The sequence below is a fragment of the Melitaea cinxia genome, chromosome 8 (genome assembly GCF_905220565.1).
Source record: "Melitaea cinxia chromosome 8, ilMelCinx1.1, whole genome shotgun sequence".
NCBI classification, from domain to species: Eukaryota; Metazoa; Arthropoda; class Insecta; order Lepidoptera; family Nymphalidae; genus Melitaea; species Melitaea cinxia.
In genome coordinates, this window is record NC_059401.1 from 3,080,247 (window position 1) to 3,100,928 (window position 20,682).

A 20,682-nucleotide genomic window follows, 5' to 3' on the forward strand; every position below is an offset into this window, starting at 1 on the left:
ATCTGATTATTTGTTTATGTTTAACTTAGTCTCCATTCTGAGTGACATTAGCGAAAGCATCTGTGCTCATTTGACCATTAACTCTACAGAAAAAGAAGATGTTTAACTTGTAGATATATTTAATTACTCAGCAATATATTATTATTCTTTGACGTGAAAACGTCTAATAAATCGATGAACACGGACCGCATGCACGAAAGAGGATGAGTCATTGTCGCGTTACGCTCATTGTACCCTTGCGCTGCATCTATTTCACTTCCACTCGATTGGCCTATGCGTCCGAGGAGATGTTTTGTTATGACGTTGTCACGTTAAACTATCGTCCGTAAACCAACTTTACAGACAACCAATTTTTTTAATGCTTTTCATTTCGTGTATAGAATAGGTTCTAAAATATTTCATTCAGTAGCACAATTTACAGAAGAAACCGTGCCGTCGGTCACGGTTGTTATCATGTACACCTGGTAGCGATCGTATCTCATAGTAGCGAATATATCCGCCTACCTGCATTGGAGCAGCGTGGTGGATAAGCTCTGATCCTTCCTCTACACAGAGAAACAGGCCTATGGCCAGCAGTGGAACAATACAGGTTGAAGCATGGGTCAAATGTATAAAATATTATATAATAGACACTTAAACTATACAAAATGAAACGAGAAATGTATGAAACATTTATTAATATAATTTAATTGCAATGATTAAAAATACAATTTGCTCAAATCTTTCGATTCCTTAATTTATCTTCAATCCTCTCCTTGGATTCTAGTGCCTTTTTCAAAAGAGCTTCTTCGGTTGATTTTAACTGAAATACAAATTATAAAGTTCGATAAAAAAAATTCTTGTTTAGTAATGTTATAATCTTAATATATATAAATCTCGTGTCACAATGTTTGTCCGCGATGAACTCTTAAACTACTTAACCGATTTTAATCAAATTTGCACACCGTGTGCAGTTTGATCCAACTTGAAAGATAGGGTATATTTTGTTTTGATATATGTAATTATTATATTTAAGAAAAAAAATAAGGCGATACGAAGTTTGCTAGGTCAGCTAGTTAATTATATTATTATCTTGATTCTTGTTTATATATTATTATTTTATACTATATAATGATTATTATCATAAACGATTTTGTTTTTCTAAAAAATTTTGTTTTATGTTTAAAAGATAATTTATGAAAGAAGGTTATAAGGTCATAAAATAGCCAAGGAGATAGAATAAATTAACTGCAGATATTCTTTTAAGCGAGAGCAATTAAGCGTTTTTATATATAAAAATCTAGGACTAAAACGAGTTAATTATGACAACATTTTTTCTTTAATTATATAACTTCAGTTAAGGTGGGATCGTCGGAGTGTGACATTGTGTGACAAAAAGTAGAGGGGACATACAATTTTTGAGACCACATTTCAAAATATATCTAATTAATGATTAACTTAAAAAATAAAGTTTACATCATTTTGTTATTGAATTGACACTCGCTGTACTAGTTTTAGGAAGTTAGCATTATTCATCTGATTGATCGATGATGATATTGTTAATATATGTTATGTTAGCTGCGTGGTTGGAGCAGTAAAGAATATAGCTACCCCCCTCTCTTCCCGTGTGTCGTAAGAGGCGACTACGGGATAACACAGTTCCACTACCACCTTGGAACTTAGAAGGCCGACCGATGGCGGAATAACCATCCAACTGCTGGCTTTGAAATACAAAGGCTGAAAACGGGCAGCAGCGTCTTCGGTGCGACAAAGGTCACCAACCCGCCTGCCCAGCGCGATGACTATGGGCGAAAAACACACACATTTTTGGCACGAACTTGTGGAGGCCTATGTCCAGCAGTGGACTGCGATAGGCTGAAGTGATGATGAAGTGATGATGATGTGATGAGTGATTATGTTGTTAATTTTTTTTAAAGAAAGCAAAAATAACGTCAAAACTCCTGTTTTAATTTAATAATTTCTAGGTGTAAGATTACGAAATATTCACATATTTTTTGTAACACAATAGGTAGGAGCAGGAGGGGGTCTCATAATGTGACCATAACAAGGACAAGGTAGGGCTCAAAAAATTGTGCAATTTGTGTGACGTAATTTATGCATAGCCTACTACTATGGTTAATAAAGTTATATTCACTTACATTGATGGTAAAACTTTCTTTTATTTCATTAAGTTCTTCCAATCCCTTAGCTTTCTTGTGTTCATATTCAGTTGTTAACTCTTTTATTTCTTGGACACGTTGAGATGCCTTCTTAGATCTTTCGTTACATTTCTTGTCTTTCTCCTCAGCTTCACGAAGATTACTGAAAATGTATATAAAGTTAATAGTTAGTAAGAGTCCCATAGACTTTATGAAAGCTACAGAAGCCGTAACAGATATTATGAACATTTTAACTTTTTTTGTCTATCAGTCTGAGGGTTCTAAATTCCTAATCGGTAGTAGCTTCACTTCGAACGATAATTAAAACTTTAATTTGTAAAATTACGATTTGAAGGTGCTTTTGAAGCCTATTTGAATAGGTATTTTTAATTGATTTTGTCTATTTGTCCTCATATCAAAATCTGCTGCAAGTAATTTGATGCGTTTTTCACAATTGTGATTCTGAACCTTAAAACCATTTCAAGTGATCCTGGTTTTACAAAATTACAGTTGTAGTAAAGTTTTAATATAGAAATTTTGTACACACATATAACGGGTAAAACTGCATGGCACAGCTAGTATGTCGTTTTTACTCCACTTTAATAAAGCTACAACCTATAAAAAGTTATGAGGCATTCATTATTGCACCGATTTTGATGATTTTTTTTTTTAGTCGAAAGCTGGTCCTTGTATTAGGTCCCGTTTAAATTTCTGATGAGAGTATTTTTTGAGTTATCCCTATAATAATGGGTATTTATTTGACTGTTTTACCTACTACCTATTTGTTACGTTTACGTCTAGGAAATCGTTTTTGAAGCAAAACTTCTTTACGCATGCTTAACTTATGGAGTAAGTTAGTGAATGCGTGATGAAAGCGTTACGAAAAGTGTGATCGGACGAGGCGAACGGAAGTTATGAGGAAGATATAAGTTAGATGGAGCTAAAGAAGTTTTACTTCTGTCTTGTGGTCTAAACAACGCTAGTTTTTTTTTATTTGCTTGCAAAATATGTGAAATCATTTCTTGGTTTTTGGTTTACAATCAAACAAAATTATTCTACATGTATATATTAACGTAATTTCTAAAAATATCACATACCTCTGAGCTAATGTTCTCTCTTGCTGTCTCTTAGCGTGACTTTCCTGTCGTTTTTTACTGGCTTCCTCTCTAGCAACCTTTAACTCTGCCAATTGTACTTCTAGTTCACTTAGCTCCGTGTTTAGTACATCTAACTCTCCCTCTTTGCTGTCTGAATCCAGATCTCCGCTTTCATAGTCCCTGTAATTATTATAATATTAATTTTAATAAAATTAATTGTTATTATTAATTAATTGCTGTTATAGTCGTCCAAGGCCTACAGAAAATTTGCCGCGCCTACCCAATTGTCATTTTTTTTTAAATTTTAGTTAGGGATTAATTAGCAACTTTTTACACCCTTCTTAGTGACATAAAGACTTACGTCTTTTAAGACGACTACTCCCTCGTCTAACCAAAAATCAAGTATATTTTGATTTTCAAAATACTATCTTGAAATACGGGTAAAATCTGATTAAATCTTGGAAAATTAAGCAATTTGTAACACGATGTTACAAATTTCCAGACAGACGACATCATCACACATCAATTTCATGGTGTTTCTTGGTTGTTTATTTTTAGCGATTGCGCATTCGATGAAAAATAAATGCACGTGATAATTCATTAGAAACCTCTGTTAATGTTACCTAAAATTGCGGACGCGACTTGGATTTTTTTTTGCCAGTTGAAAAAATCGGGGTGATTTTGCCCCCAGTACCCCCCAAAATGTATGCCTAAATGTATGTACATATATATATATATATATATATATATATATGTACATTGTGAATTCCTCTCGAGATTGTAGAAGTAACTATGTCATTATTTCCTACAGTTGTCCTATGGGAGAAAAAAACTTGCCTTTGTCTGTTCCAGCTAGATTTTTTTTTCGTCTCTAGCTAAAACTAAACACACTCTATTTTCTGTAAATTAATAACAAATATGGATATACTGATTCATTTAAACTATATCTATATTCTACTAAAGTGGATATGTCGCAGTGTACGTCACTGCACCTTTACCTTTAAAAATTTTTTTTTTCAACCACATTAGTTAAACAAAATATACAGTATTTATTTTCTACAATCGAATTCTATTAAAAATAAATTCTTACTTCAAACTCTCCGAAAGCTTAATAATGTCGTGCAATAAATTATTAGCTGTATCCAAATTTGGTTTGATCGTTTGCAAATTTTTCAAACTATTTTCCTTTTGCATTAACGTCGCTCGCAATGAGTTTAGTTTTTCCTCTGCTTCTTGAACGTTCAGTGTTGCTTGTTCCGCTTGAGCCTTTATATCCTCGGCATCATACACTCTTAATGCTTTCTTTTTCTCAATTTCCGCTAATAATGTATCTCTTTGAGTTTTCTTCTGTTCCAAAACAATCTCAGTTTGTTTGTTCTCCTTTATAATAGCTTCTAACTCTTGTTTTTCTACATCAAGTGCTTCGTTCTCTTGTTTTAATTCATCTTCGTACTGTTTAACCTCGTAATCTATCTACAAGTAAAGAAAAAAATATATTAACAATAACAAGTGGTCGCTCAGTAGTTGAAATTCGACCACTGAGCAACCACTTGTCAGCGTTGAAGGTTCTGTTGTCAAAGAGTGTATCTGTAATAATAATCAAATGAATATTATTTAATCTATTTTTTATGCACAATAATATATATATGGTATATATAATAATATATATATTAGTAATTTGCACTCCTTCTCTATATAAAATATAAATGTGTGAAATTTCATACTCGTCTTTGCGTAATTATCGTGAAATGGGGTAAAAAGTTTTTGTTTCACGTATTATTACATATATAGATATTTCTCCAAAGAATTTTTGTAAATTGAGTAGGAGTAAAATGACTCAGCCCAATTCGTACATTGATTCTTAAATACAAAAATTATTCTTGAAAATGACCCAATTAATCGTTAAAACTTTCTTTTTACCTTTTCCAGTCTTTCAGCTCGTTTTCCTTTTTCTTCAGCTTGTTCGTTCAACATTTCAAGAAGACGATTTTTTCTATCTTCTAAAATTTTAACCTGAATTAATAAAGATTTAATTAGAACAGTTGTTAATAATACAAAAAAAAAATCATTATATAATTGGACCTGTCCATTTCCTGGTTTTTATAATAGAGCAGTTAAATTAATTTATATTAACAATTAGTTATCGTGAGATCACTATAGTATTGTAAGTTATACTATGTCTATTTCACGCTCTTGAAAATAAGACAGAAGCGAATAATAATAATAATAAATACTTTTTATTATACACCACAAAAAAAAGTGATACAAACAAAGAAAGATGTACAAAGGCTGTCTTATCGCTAAAAGTGATTTCTTCCAGACAACCTTAACATATAGGCAGAGATTTAATAAGAACTTCTTTAAAAATGTATGTGTTGAAAAAAATACTAACAAATTTTTTTTAATGAAACTGTAGAAAATATTCTGAGTGGTATTTCTATTCTAAAGCATTTAATCTCGGCAGCTGGTTGGATTAAGATACTATTCCTAACGATAAGTTTATCTAAATGATATCAAAATAGCCAAACCTGTTCAGTTTTTGAGAACAATTCCTCTTCATACGGCTCTATATCCCTTAGCCTCTCTTCATTAAACAACATCAGATTAAACAATAACAGCAATATTGAGTGCGACGTTGTCACTGTCGGTTGTAAGAAATGAGTGATGCTGATCGTGGCATCAACTTGAGGCATGACAGACACCAAGTGATTTATAACTCTAGTCATATTGACCACAGGAAGCAGATCCCAATAGTATATCATATTTTCGTTACGACTTTCTTCGGGTGGTGGCTGAAAAAATAACATACTTTTACTACCACTAGTGTGGCAAATTCCATAGGTATATACCTAGGATAGCCTAAAGATGCCTGCAACACCTGAAGCATTGCAAACGCCCTGCAAACCCTGACCCCCACCCTCCCCAGAAACTCTGACTTCCTTACCCGTCAGAAGAACACAACACTACACAATATGCTGAATCCTACTGTGCTTTGTCTCAATAAACATACTGCACGATATATGGTCAACCCTTCAGATACTAATGCATTTTATATTCCAAAATTTTTATTTCAATTAGATTGTCTATTAAGACAAATACTGAATATGTAATATTTTTGCAAATAAATAACCAAATAATCTGTCTGTCTTACTCCTGATTATGTTATGAGACATTTTTTTATATTCTTATTCAACTTTATATAATATTCAAGTTCTCATTAGAAAAACTAAAAGAGAAAGAAATATATAACAAATATTATATAATACCATCAGTACAGCATCTCGATCAATCCCAAGTCTATCAAAAACTTGGAAGAGTGCACCCATTACAGCGTGCGGTTTCTTCAAATCGGCTATTGTGAGCGGATAATTGGGGACATTTCCATTCCAGTTACCAATAAAGTTATCTACTAATGCTAGTGCTAAAAAAGGGAGTGTAAACATTAAAAATATTACTTTATACTTTTATAATTTTAAATGGCTTTTTTTTTAATTACAATAAGCAAAATCCTAACAAAAAGCTTTAATAAAAATTGAAAACGGTTTATATTTTTTGGCAAATATTTTAAATATTTAACTACAAAACTACTCATTAATTACCAAATAATTTAAAATACTTACTCTTCTCCATCTTCAAAAGGTAGATTAGGTTAATATTGTACCTAATAAATACTGCTTTTTGTACATTCAAATACGAAAAATATCAAGCGAATTGTAAATCAGCCGTTTAAAATATTTTGAATATCAGATTGACATAAACATGAAGCTTAACTTTGATTAGTAACTACACAATTACACATCAGTGTTTTCCTTGAACAAAATCTGACTTAAATTTTCGCATACACATTATCTCGTTAAAGTGATAATAAAAATACATTAAGCATTTGTAAATAATATAGAAAGGCATATATTATTTTTGCCCTTAATTTTAAAACATAGCTTATAATTTAATGCAGGTATGTGTAATAATAAATTACATTGCGAGAAACGGGACGTGTTAGTAGACGTTGTAAATTTCACAAGTCACAAACGTCATCCAAATTGGCATTCTCCTTTACGGAAGTTTGCATTTTGTTTTGTTATATTTAATTGCTATTATTTTAATGATATCTTAAAATATATACAATAAAAAATGCGGATAACAAACGTGAGACGCGGTAGAATTATTCGTATAACCGCAATTGCTGCGGTACTTTTAATTTTAATATACGCTTTACATTCTTATTCATATGCAAACGTCGACGGTAATTCTAACGAAATTGTTATATCTGGAGATAAACCCTCGTACTATAAATCTCACCGGGATGTATATCCTAAATTAGAAACCGGTAAGTTACAATTTTCGGTATATTCCTAAATACTAAGTAAAACAATATAAATGTAGTATTTATGTACAGTTACATGCCCTAGACACGACCGGCATATAAATAATATCTTGCTTATGTATAAACTGAAGTTTCTAAGTTATACATTTGCACTTAATTTTTTTTTTCATTTCGATTTTTTTACTAAAACATAAATTTGTTTCATAAATCTAATCTAATCGATAATTCAAATAACTGGAAGTAGCATTAATTATCTGATTTGTTAATTTAATGGAAAATAAGTGTTCTGATAACATTTTTTTTAGTTCATTAGTTTTGTATTAAGATAATCTGATGTCTTTTGATAATGTATAAAAATTCACTAAGCTGTGGATATTCTTATTATTTAGTACCAAAAGTACAAATTACTTTATTTAATTAATATAAGATTCATGACTTGTAAATAGAAAATTAATAAATACATAAACAAAAATCAATAAATACATAAAAGGTGTCATCCGTAATTATGCCCCTTACAATTTTGCAATTTTGTACCCCATCTGTATGCCCTTTGTCTCGAATATTTGACTAAGTCACACTTTCAGCAACCCTAATAAATATTACATAACAACAGCTTTGGCCTCCCTTTTATTTTTATTTTATTTTTATTTTCAAGCCATAACTTTCTATAAATCAATATAAATGTGTTTATTAATAAATAAAAAATAAATAATAGTATATGAGAATGACCTTCCATCATTCATGAAAAAAAAATTAGAACAGCAATAGTCACCTATCCTTAGACCTCAAAAATATGTTAAATTGCTGAAAATCACCTTTGTTTATTATATAAGAAGCTAGAATTAACGAACCCATACAAACAAAATGCCATTAATTAGTATAATTCTATTCATAAACGGGATATTAACCATGTTTTTTATTTTCATTTTGCGGAGCTCGATATTTTGATATTAACTGCGAATGTCTTGTTCAAAAAACAAACACAGTCAATATCCCATTTATGAATAGCTTTAGTAATAGACGTAACCATGTTAATCTAAAATCTTAGTATAATTCGTCTACTTAACAATAAAATGAACAAAAATATTTTAAACCTTTTTTTTTTTTCAATGAAAATTAAAAAATATTTTTATGATATATCTAGCCAGGTTGTTATTTCGTTTTAAGCACTTTGTCAGATCAAACAAATAGTTATAAAAGTAATATTTATTGGTCTTCAATTTGTTTCTACTTCTACATCAGTTTTTAATAAAATTTGTATAATATCATTTTTAATTCAAAATCCCAAAATTTAAACATTTAAAATTGTAGAAAATTTTAAAAGACCACAGCACAGCATGACAAATATAAAAAGATTAGTCTGCATCAAGATGATGAATTAGAGATTCATCTTATCACCACCTTCTAAAATTTAAATACATATAGTATGTTTAAATTGGCTATGATGTACAATATAGTTAGATTTTTTTATCGGAGGTTAAATTTTTGTTATTTCTGACTTTACCTTAATTCTGGTGCTGCGGTAAGTGTACCTACTCATGCTCCGTACTGCGACTATCACACGTTATTTTCGAACAAATTTACGTAAAAACGATCTTTACTGCAAGATCAAAATATGATACGAACTGACTTTTAACGATAAAATAACGCGTCAGACATAATATTCTAATAAAATTAGTAACATTGCGTGCTAGAATATAGGTTAAGAAATTCGAAAAATACCCAAAACCGAATCGGAGCACCCCACTGTCCACGTGGTCTCTTAGTCTGCCCTACCCCTAGAGTGTTTTTTTTTTAAGCCGGAGGAATGGAGGGAGCTTTCGCACGCAAGGGCCGAAGGGCTGCACTTCCCGCAGCGCCGGAGCCAAGCGTTACTCTAACCTTAAAGGTGGTAGGTTAATTTTAACCTCAAAACTTCAACTACGATATCTCTGTAACAGCCGGGTTTAACAAAAATTTAACCTCCAATAAAAAAATCTACCTATATTGTACATAATAACCTATTTATATTTAGATAAATTTATGTTACAGAACTGGGCAATTTTGAGCCTAAAACAAAACGGACAGTGAAAGGACCGGGAGAGGAAGGCTTGCCTTACCACATGCCTCAAGATCGTGCCAACGATATCGCCGAATCTGAAAGTGAATATGGCATGAATATAGCAGCTTCCGATGACATTGCAATGAACAGGTAAATATATTCATTCACTAAGATAATATACTAAGCATACTGTGCCATCCATCACACATAACCATCGGTCTGACATATGATTGTGTCTTTGAAACTATAGACGTAGACATGTTTATGATGCATTTAATACCTGTCGTAGTTATAGTAGTAAAGTATAGCAATGGAATACATAAAACACAAAATTGCAACAATGTATACACACTCAATCAATGAAGTTTGAAGCTATGAGTAGTGAGGCGAACTGCTTCTTTGTATATAAAAGTGTCAGTGAAAAGGTAAATAGTGGCGCCACTATAGCAAAGAATAATTTTGAGTGTATCTGTTCACAATACAGGCGCTAGTATTGCAATTTTAGTCACATCAAAGTAAATTTGGATAACATGTTCATGTTGGGCGGTTGAAGTAAGCCCTTCAGCCAGACATTCTTATTCCTACAATTTCATTAATGAAGGGATGTGACTAGGCTTCACACGTTGGCGCAGCGGTCACAGCACTGGTTTGTGGCTGTTGCACTTTTTTCATGACAAACATTTGTATTTAGCAGATGTTTGCCGTGGTCTGGGTGTTTGTGCAGTCCTTGTGGGTCTCCCCACCATGCCTCGGAAAGCACGTTAGGCTGTTGGTCCCGGTCGTTATCATGTACACCTGATAGTGATTGTTACTCATAGTAGGGAATATTTCCGCCAACCCGCATTGGGGCAGCGTGGTGAATTAAGCTCTGACCCCAATCCTACATGGGGAAAGACGCCTATGCAGCAGTAGGATATTACAGGCTGAAGCATTATTTAGAAGCGTTTAAAAATGAATACATATATTTTTTTATTGTTGTCCAGATCTATACCAGATACTCGTTTAGACGAGTGCAAGTACTGGCACTATCCACACGACTTGCCCACCACATCAGTTATTATAGTGTTTCATAATGAGGGCTTCTCAGTTCTCATGAGAACTGTTCACACGGTGATAGAACGTTCACCACCTCACTTGTTACATGAAGTTGTTATGGTAAGTTGAAATTATTATTTATTTTAGCTTCATATACTAATTTTGAATAATATTAGAAAGTTTAAAGTGCTAAATTTCTCAATATATTATTAATACTAGTGACCCACTCCGGCTTGGCACGGTTGTAAAAACTCAGTGTTCCTCTACTATATTATTCATGTATTATATATATAATACATGCATAATATAGCATATAAACCTTCCCCTGGAAGCATTCTATTTACTAAAGAAAACCGCATCAAAATCTATACTATGTAATGATAATAATAATCCTTTGTTTACAACAACATAGTAATGTAGTTGTACAATGTTTAGTATAATCTAAACATGTTCTACCTTGCAGTGTGCAAATATTAAATATTAATGATGTTCAATACAATAATTTTAACATTATTAACAATTGAGTTGTTTATACATTATTGATATATAATTACATAATAAAATTATATATTATTTTACAATCACTGAAATGTTTAAATTCGTTAAATTAGTATTCTAAATTCCATCTAATAAAAATGTATTAACATCATAATACATTTTCTGCAATAGCAAAAATATATTATTTTAAACATTGCAATTTTAAGACCTTTTTTAGGTGCAGGCAATGTGTTATACATCTTGATTACCACTTCTAGTTTTGTAAGGGTACAAATAATTTATGTGGATATCTTGTTGTTTGTGATATCGTGTTATGGATATCTGTATTAGTTTTGAATACACTTATATAATTGCCTAATTATTATATTTTGATATCTATAATCTCACTCTCACTCTAGACTAGAGTGTTAAAATCGTCGATATAATATTTCCAAAAATTACAGGTCGACGACTTTTCTGACAAAGACAACTTAAAAGAAAATTTAGACAACTATATAAAGAGATGGCACGGTAAAGTACGTCTCATAAGAAATACTAGACGAGAGGGTCTAATCCGTACTAGATCTAGAGGCGCTAAAGAAGCCACAGGCGATGTCATAGTATTTTTAGACGCTCATTGTGAGGTCAACGTTAATTGGTTACCTCCCCTTCTCGCGCCTATTTATAGGGACTATAGAACCATGACAGTACCGGTTATTGATGGCATCGACCATAGAACATTCGAATATAGACCAGTTTATCAGCACGGAACGAATTATAGGGGAATTTTCGAATGGGGTATGCTTTACAAGGAAAATGAGGTCCCAGATAGAGAAGCCAGTCTCCATAAACATAAGTCAGAACCTTACAAGAGTCCAACACACGCTGGTGGACTCTTTGCCATTAATAGACGTTATTTCCTAGAAATCGGTGCTTACGATCCTGGTCTTTTAGTTTGGGGTGGGGAAAACTTCGAATTAAGTTTTAAGATATGGCAATGTGGTGGTAGCATTGAATGGGTGCCTTGTTCAAGAGTTGGCCACGTATACCGCGCTTTCATGCCATACTCTTTCGGTGATTTGGCCAAAAACCGTAAAGGTTCCCTGATAACAATTAACTATAAAAGAGTTATAGAAACATGGTTCGATGAGGAACACAAAGAATACTTCTATACTAGAGAGCCCATGGCGAGATTTTTGGACATGGGAGATATAAGTGAACAAGTGGCCTTGAAAGAGAAATTGAAATGCAAAGACTTTGGATGGTTTATGGAGAATGTAGCTTATGATGTTTATGATAAGTTTCCTAAATTACCTAAAAATGTTCACTGGGGTATGGTTAAAAACAAGGCTTCAGGCCAATGCTTAGATACTATGGGAAAAGCGGCACCTGCGTATATTGGTAAGTGTGAAGGGTTTTGTTATTCATAAAATAGAATTATAACTTTTTTATTTGAACCTTTTTATAATTCAAATTTCTCTCTTATTTAAAAAATTAATACAAATGCCTTGCTTAACTCGAAACAACTAGATATTAGATAATTTTATTTATCGCTATCTTTTATTCAATAGGTAAAGTAGTACTGGGTGCTTATTCTTTATAAGTTGTTCAACTAACTCAACAAAAGATGGCGCTAGTGGTCAAGTATTCCAATAACAAATTAAAATAATAACACAATCAAATTAATTTTCAAATACAACCAACAGTCGATAAATGACCTAAACGATGAGTCTATAATCCTATAATTTTTTTTTATCCATTCTTTAAGAGTATAATTCCGCGCTGCACTTTGACTAGTAAGAAAAAGGTTAAATTATTTATTTTTCGTCTGAAGCGGCGTAAATTTATCTATGTATACTGCACATAAATAAAATTATAAAAAATATTTATATTTCTAGGCACAACAACTTGTCACGGAGCGGGTAATAATCAACTATTCAGACTGAATGAAGCAGGTCAACTGGGTGTGGGCGAGAGATGCGTGGAAGCAGATAAGGAAAGCTTAAAACAAGCTATTTGTAGACTCGGCACTGTTGACGGACCTTGGAGGTAAATATAAACCAATTTATTATATTATAAAATTATTCAAGTTATTTGTCTCTAAATTTCATGAATTACTTCCAATTCTTACATTAATTTATCCTTCTTGGTTAATTAATTCCTAAAATAGCTACTTAAAGTTTTAGTTACTTTCTCACTTATGATGTTTACTGCAACATTGTTGCAATGTGCCTTAACTCAAATCTAGTTTTTGAATTTATACACTAACAATTGTAGCATTTCCTTCTTTGAGTTATAAAGAAGGAGTGGAGATTGTGTGTTTAGCGCGACCTTACATTTGATAAAGTGTTTAAATTAACTAGGTAATATAACAGTGGTATGTCAAAATTAACATCAAAAATTATTTTACAAGCCATTAAAAGTAATTGTGAATTGTTATTTTACAAATTACAATTATATTTTGTTTAGTGAATAAATTATAGTTAAAAAGTGAAGCTACCACCGACTCGGAAAATGGAGGGGGTGTGTTTGCGCATGGGTACACTCGCGCACGAAAGTACTATTGTTTTATTTTTTTTAATTAGGCTTTCACTCGCGGCTTTGTCGAATGGTTATTGGTACGCACATTAAAAAATACTAGATAATTATTATCTGTACTTACGATATTCGTATTTTAATAGTTTTTATGTATTTAAGATGATAAATTTGATATTTGTTTTTAGTGAAATAAATAGTAAATGGTGTTTTACAAATGTCCGTAAGTGAATGTGTTGTGAAAGTGAGTAATAAATGCGGAATAACGTGAATTACGATTAGGGTTTGTTTATCAAATAAGACTGCTCCAAAAAAATGGACAGTAGGGAAAAGTTTTTTCGAGAGTTGGCAACATTGTAAATCGCCTTTGCGCATCTTGACAGCCAGCGTTCTTTTTAACATGACGCGAATTATACGTTATAAATATTTTTTCTCACTTCTCTGTATAACTATTTCGTAATTTAAAACTTTTGTGCGCGATAGTACTTTGAGTCGACGTCGAACTGTCCAACCAATAGCACACCGGCAAACAAGCGACACGTGATAAACACGCTCCGCTCCCTACCTCATACCACCAAATAGACCGATAAATTGCTTTTACGCAGCTTCAAAGCCAGTGTTCTTTTTACATGACGCGAACTATACTTACTGTTATAAAAAATATATAAAAAACCGTGTGGTGTTGTGGGTCACCAGATAGGAACGAAGCCCCTTATTATAAAATATTAATTTCAAGTTCTATTCGGGTATATATTTAGTATTATATTTTTTTTATCGATAAAAATCGACAAAATTACTTTAGAAAATTATCTTAACACCTTAATTTGATTTACACTGATTTATAAAAATGTATAATAATTATCGAATGTTATAATAATAATAGTAAACTACAATAATAATAACAGTCACAACTAGACTATACATTAGACACTGTATAGCCATCATACATGACTATACATAAGAATTTTTCGGTTTTATTTATCGTTACAGAAGTTTTTTGTCGGTTGCGCCCCATAAAGAACTTCGTTCCAAAAAAAAACTTAATGATTATAAATTCATGGTTTGGTGTTGATTAATTAAATATTTAAAAATGTCTCAACTTTCAGATACGATGAAAAACACAACCACCTAATACATCGCCTGCACAGCTACTGCCTCACATTACAACCTAACACTAGAACTCTAGGTCTTGCGCCCTGTGACCCTAACAATACATTCCAACAGTGGACAATTACGCATAAAAAACCTACTTGGTGAGCCTAAAAATATGTAAATCCTCAAAAATAATTATATTATATTTTTTCACCGAAAAATAAAATATGTTTATTTTATAATAATGCTCAAAAAAATTGGAACGACATATTTTATTGATTGTAAATATTTGCCGCCATTTTGTGTCGAATATATCGAAATGCCGGCTTTGAAACGAAATTATTGTGTTATATATAAATTTTCGTCAAAAAATTCGTTTACATTTTATTCAATAAAATATAAATGGTTAACATTAATAAATTACTGCCTTTGGTAACAGCAATAAGAACTAGTGTAGTTAAAATTAACTAATTTTATTTATGTTTTAATAGAATGTAGGTATATGTAAAGAATAAGGCCGAATTTATGTTAAAGGGAAATTAGGAGGGTGTCTTTCCGTATTTGTAATACTATTCTTTTATATTAATTATTGGTTGTCAAAATATCGAGAAAAGACATTTCCACAGCTTAATTGTCATTTTGTAGAAAATATTTTTTTAAGATAAAAAAAAACTACTTTGACTAGGTACAAACTCTGTTGAAAAGTGGATATATATTGTTTATTTGACTTATCTATTTTCTCGTGGCCTATATATACAAATATGTAACAAAACTACTAGTAAGGAATTATGGAAATGGGGTTTAAAAAAGACATTCAAGTTTCTGTACTTAATTATAACATCCCTTTCAAATTTAAAACAGAATCTCTTTATATTGAGATTAAAAAAATAATTTTTAAATTTGTGTGATATAGTTTTCACCTACATTCGCTAACTGATGAACTACCTACTCATCACATGAAAACTCTTTTTATATACATTAAAATTAATACTCCGTTATTTGCATTTAAATATCTATAATAATTCTGTCTTGATTTATCTTGTAATGCTATTTTTAATACTTATTATATTTTTAGGATTACAGTTAATGTATGTAAATAATATAATTAAACATTCAAAATTAGTTAATTGGTTACTTTTTGATAGTATTAAAAACATCATTTTAACTTATTATTTATATAAAACTGTACCTCAATCTGAGAATACAAAAAATATGTTTTAACTACTTATGATTTGGAATTTAAAAATATTGTAATATTCGTGTATATGGCAAATATATTAACTTTGCGGAGAATGTCATTTTGCTTGCTTTTCTATGTATTGAAGAATGAGAATAGTTTTTACATATTTGGAGCAAGTTGGTAATTTATTGCAAGTCGTCGAAATGTGAACTAGTACAAAACTCATAGACTTGCTCATAAGTCAGACTTTAGACTTTTTTTAACTTTACGGCTTGTACTTGATGGCTTGTAAACTGACAATTTTCTAAATATTGTGTTGAAATCTACACATTCATTGCTTTTTAAATTCAATTATTTTGTCATCTCTTAATTAATTATAATAGTTTCCATTGCATCTAATCTAGACATTATGTATAGTTATAACTTATAAATAATTAATAGAAAAAGTATTTAAATTGTAAATTTATTTCTGTAGTATATGATTATAAGTTATTTTATAAGCTTCCTAATATTATTAAACAACCATATGACTATATTTGACAAATATTTTAAGCAATAAGATGGTATTATCTTGTCTGTTCAGTGACAAATAACTGTATCGATTCTACTTTTTTGAACGTGTTTATATCATAAAAATGACAATCTTAAATTATAAATTTTCTTTCTTATTTTGTTGGTATTTTTAAAATTAAATAAAAAGTAAAAGAAAATCAAACTTTTTTTTAAGTTTAACTGATTTTATTAAATATTTTTCTCTGTTCTAATAACATATTCATTTAAATAATTCAAAAAATATATTATTTATAGATGTACTTATTCATTTTTCATTCTCAAATAACTGGTCTCGACTGATTTATGCGCACATAGTTTTGGATAAATAGAAAAATGCTATTCTAATAAGTCTGAATAGAAAATTGTAGTAATTTGCAGCTAGAAAAAAAAATGTCTTAGTATTCTAGAATATTACCATTTAAAATTATAATTCAAATCATTAGTTCATTGATAAATAAAATTAAGAATGTTTCTAATACTTAAACTTTGGTATTTTTTTTACGTGTCCTTGTAATTTCAATGTAATATAATAAATAGTTTTATTTCGTTATGTATAAGTGTTCGATATTACGAATTTATAATGGTTTCAATTTTAGGTTTATTTTATGCCAACGATTTATTCGTGAAAGACTTAGGGATGTATTCCAATAAGTTATCTATGTATTTTCCTTATGTAATAAATAAGTATTTATTGTTTATGTATTTTTAATTTTTACCCTAGTAATTATCACTGTTTTATGTATATTTAAATATTTGTTTGTGAAGGTGGAGCGGGGGATACATGTTTAGTTTGATTTTAATTTGTAAATGGTCTCGTCAAAAGATAAAGATATAGAATAATGCGTTTTTTCTGGAAATTTTACACTAAATCGGCTAGAATTAATATAATTAAAGCCCTGAAAATAAGTCTACGAGCAATGCGTCGAAAACATACGGAGTCGAAGACACTGTCGAGCGTACTGATCTACAAAGTCGCTCAACATGCAATGGAACGGGCTATGCTTGGAGTTTCTCTCAAAGATAAAATTAGAAATGAGACTATCCGCGACGAAAGTAACCGACATAGCCCATAGAATTAGCAATTTGAAGTGGCAGTGGGCTGGTCATCTGTGTCGCAGGACCGATGGCCTTTGGAGTGGACGGGTCCTGTTGTGGAGACCGCGTCTTGACAAACACAGAGTGGGACGTCCTCCGGCCCGCTGGACCGACGATCTACATAAGATTGCCTGTGTAGGCTGGATGAGGATTGCGGAAAACCGAGATGTCTGGCGCGAACTTGGGAAGGCCTATGTAATATAATAAAAAAAAGGTGTAAGGTCCGATTAGACTGTTTTTAATTAAATACATAGTTTGTTTTTTATAATTGTGTTTGCTTCCAAACGAAAACAAAACGACTTCAATTTACATCGACAAGTTTAGGAATACAACATAGGTAGACAAAAAAAATACTCAACAAGTACTCATCAGATCTCAACTAAATTTACAACATGACAAGCACTAGCTTTCAATAAAAAAAATAAGAGTGCATCCAGTAAAAAGTTATGAGGAAACAAAAAAAAATCCATCGAATTAAGAACCTCCTCCCTTTAAAATAAATATTCTGAAAAGAGACAATGTGCGATGTGTCAGTAAGCAGCATATAGCATATATAATAAAACTTCAAAAGTTTACAAAAAATTTTAATTCATAAATAATATTTTAATCAATAAAAGCATCTATAATGTGTTAACTATGCATGTTATGTTTGTATATCTATCTACATAAAAAATTTACTTGACAGACTTAACTCAACAAAATTTTAAAGAATACAAAGCAAGTCTTAATTCAATTATTAATTATATTAAGATCATTACATGTGATACCTTAGATATTAAAAAATTATAAGAAAACTAGTTTTTTTTTTTTGTAAAGCCTGCGCTGCATTGGTTAATTTTTTTATTTTTTTATTCTGGAATCTTGGGTAGTTAAAAAATTTAATTTGAATACAGGTTATTTAATAGAAGTGTATAAACAATGATGGAAATGATAAATTTATAAGGGTGTTTTAGACCACCAATCGCCCCAATCACATATTTGTTGTGAGGCGTCAAGTATTGACCAATTAGGAGAGGGTACATCTGGTGCTAGCCAGTTGAAATCATCTAATCTATCCCAATTGTTGTTATTCCTATCTAGTGACGACATATTGAAATGTTTTTCTAAATCTTCATAATGTAAATTATAAGGTGCAGTTCGGATGTCACTACAATCCTCTACAATGCCTTTACTCGTTACATGCAAATATATGTCACATTTAATGGAACTATGCATTCGTAGCTGCTGACAAGCGGTAACAATTTTGCAATTCGTGCATTTTTCTATAAAAACAGATGACGTAACTGGTCCTGATAGCACTATACAGTTATCCAAGTTAGTTATGTGTAACGTCCCCATCACACCTCTCAGACCAACTGTACAGTTTTTCAAATTACGTAGAGCAACGTCTCGTTGGAATAACTCATCGTTTTCTAAAGATAAAACCTTATCTTCTTTTGAGTCAAATCCAAACACTTTTTCGTCCCATTTATTGCTATCTGTCTTTCCAGCTCCGTCGTTTTCATCCATTGAATTCTGTTTTTGACTCAGCGATTTGGGTAGCTTTTTTCTAGTAAAACCAAATTTCTTTCTAGGAACATATCTATCTTCTAACTCATAACATTTTGTTTGTAAATTTTGTACAATACCTAAATATTTTCGCATATTGAACTCTTTTAGGAAAAAGGAAGAAGTTACCACAAACTTCTGTAATTCATTGACTTCTCGTTTGATGTTATCAAAATGTTGAGGCAACACATTTGTTTCGAGTGTGGGTATGTGAGAGAGCAATTGTTCAATATTTTCAGATCTCACTTTGAACGCTACAGAGAAATAATCTTCATTTTCATTTGTGGCATCGACTTCCTCCCTTGCTTTATGTGCTTTCTGTAGCTTTTCTAAACGTTGAGCATCACGCCTACTCAGACGCTCAAGAACAGCATTTTTGTCACTCATTTTCCTTTCTTGAGCAAATCGTCTATTTTCTTATTAATATCAGATTGGGGATTAGCCGCTTCTTTTAGTACAGCTATTGTGGCATGAGATACTTTTCTGGCATCAGTAAATTTAGATTCTTCATCAAACTGAAATAAAATAAGGATTTTGTTATTTATGTATGAAAAAAATATCACTATATTAATGTACTTGAATCAGTAAAATAATTGTTTACTTTAAAATCAAACTTGATGAAAAGTCACAAGAGATTTTGTGTTGGACACTGATTTTTCTTTTAATACAAATTAAAAGATTAGATTTTTTAAAAATTATCAGATAAGATAATATATAAAGACTAGTAAGTCGAGGTTCAGCTTCGTTGATTTTTTCTTCTTTTAACATAATTTTCTAAAAATGAGATTAAATTTTAAACAGTATGGTTATATTTGTTTAACATTTTATTATAACCACCACCCAAAAACAGATCCCATGACAACTACTGAAAGTTGTAATTTTATAATAAAACATTTAAGAACCAGACAATGTGATTTGAACTCATGGAGTGATAAAACCAAAATCAAATAATGAAAATGAATTAAAACAACACAAAAATTTTAATATGAATTAGTTGAATATGCTTAACGCTATTATCCAAAACGGAGGCTTAATTAAAGCCTCAGCTTAAGACTGAGGACATATGATAATAAAAGAAAAATGATGATAAAATAATGCAATTATGGTAAAAGATGATTTGTTATGACATACCAATGAAATAAATAAAATACATCACTATTAGTATCAAACACATATCTAACTAACATGGAATCTATATGAACCTATTTTTATACTCTTATCATGTTATAAAGCCAACTAATAAAAAAAGGCACTAGTCCATTTTAATATTAACAAAAGGTTATTATTACAGAGTCTGAAGATTATTTTAATGTAAAATATATTTGTAAAATTAATGTAGTCATAATAAATATATGAACATAAATATCCCAAAAAACAGACTATCTTATAATACAGTTTAGTTTTAAAAGCCCACAAATCAGTGACCACACAGAACATTCAAGAAAAACTTAAATTTCCAATGACCTTCTTGAGGAGTTCATCATCAGGTTTGACAAATGCGAAGAGGCCGTAGCCCAGGGTCCCGAAGGAGATCACCCAGAACAAGGACCTAGCGAGGATGCTCATCT

General features: G+C 31.0%; 3 protein-coding genes across 3 annotated transcripts; 1 reads left to right on the forward strand and 2 right to left on the reverse strand.

The window, feature by feature from the left end:
- Positions 1-662: 662 nt before the first annotated feature.
- LOC123655787 (protein Daple-like) lies at positions 663-6,678 on the reverse strand. Its single transcript, XM_045591542.1, has 7 exons — positions 6,502-6,678; positions 5,764-6,027; positions 5,156-5,248; positions 4,326-4,708; positions 3,236-3,415; positions 2,139-2,301; positions 663-802 (listed from the first exon to the last, which is right to left on the reverse strand). Exons 1-7 carry the CDS (start codon positions 6,676-6,678, stop codon positions 716-718), a joined length of 1,347 nt encoding a protein of 448 aa, XP_045447498.1. The 3' UTR covers positions 663-715.
- A 688-nt stretch (positions 6,679-7,366) lies between these two features.
- Positions 7,367-14,953, forward strand: LOC123655950 (N-acetylgalactosaminyltransferase 7). The gene is made up of 6 exons (XM_045591687.1): positions 7,367-7,562; positions 9,591-9,750; positions 10,584-10,755; positions 11,577-12,513; positions 13,011-13,161; positions 14,754-14,953. The coding sequence occupies exons 1-6, from the start codon at positions 7,367-7,369 to the stop codon at positions 14,902-14,904; spliced, it is 1,767 nt and encodes a 588-aa protein (XP_045447643.1). The 3' UTR covers positions 14,905-14,953.
- A 3,424-nt stretch (positions 14,954-18,377) lies between these two features.
- LOC123655550 (tubulin-specific chaperone C) lies at positions 18,378-20,680 on the reverse strand. The gene is made up of 3 exons (XM_045591321.1): positions 20,579-20,680; positions 19,536-19,629; positions 18,378-19,476 (listed from the first exon to the last, which is right to left on the reverse strand). Exons 1-3 carry the CDS (start codon positions 20,678-20,680, stop codon positions 18,503-18,505), a joined length of 1,170 nt encoding a protein of 389 aa, XP_045447277.1. The 3' UTR covers positions 18,378-18,502.
- Positions 20,681-20,682: the final 2 nt, after the last annotated feature.

What these genes read in the sequence shown, in the direction of transcription:
- LOC123655550 (XM_045591321.1), bottom strand. Translation starts at nt 20,680, where the DNA reads ATGAGCATCCTCGCTAGGTCCTTGTTCTGGGTGATCTCCTTCGGGACC. An exon ending in ATGATGAACTCCTCAAGAAG is followed by an intron (nt 19,630 to 20,578) that starts GTCATTGGAAAT and finishes ATTTTATTTCAG; the next exon opens with TTTGATGAAGAATCTAAATT. An exon ending in TAATCCCCAATCTGATATTA is followed by an intron (nt 19,477 to 19,535) that starts ATAAGAAAATAG and finishes ATGCTGTTCTTG; the next exon opens with AGCGTCTGAGTAGGCGTGAT.
- LOC123655787 (XM_045591542.1), bottom strand. Translation starts at nt 6,678, where the DNA reads ATGTTTACACTCCCTTTTTTAGCACTAGCATTAGTAGATAACTTTATT. An exon ending in ATCGAGATGCTGTACTGATG is followed by an intron (nt 6,028 to 6,501) that starts GTATTATATAAT and finishes TTATTTTTTCAG; the next exon opens with CCACCACCCGAAGAAAGTCG. An exon ending in GAGAGAACATTAGCTCAGAG is followed by an intron (nt 2,302 to 3,235) that starts GTATGTGATATT and finishes ATACATTTTCAG; the next exon opens with TAATCTTCGTGAAGCTGAGG.
- LOC123655950 (XM_045591687.1), top strand. Translation starts at nt 7,367, where the DNA reads ATGCGGATAACAAACGTGAGACGCGGTAGAATTATTCGTATAACCGCA. An exon ending in TGTTACATGAAGTTGTTATG is followed by an intron (nt 10,756 to 11,576) that starts GTAAGTTGAAAT and finishes CAAAAATTACAG; the next exon opens with GTCGACGACTTTTCTGACAA. An exon ending in AGCGGCACCTGCGTATATTG is followed by an intron (nt 12,514 to 13,010) that starts GTAAGTGTGAAG and finishes TTATATTTCTAG; the next exon opens with GCACAACAACTTGTCACGGA.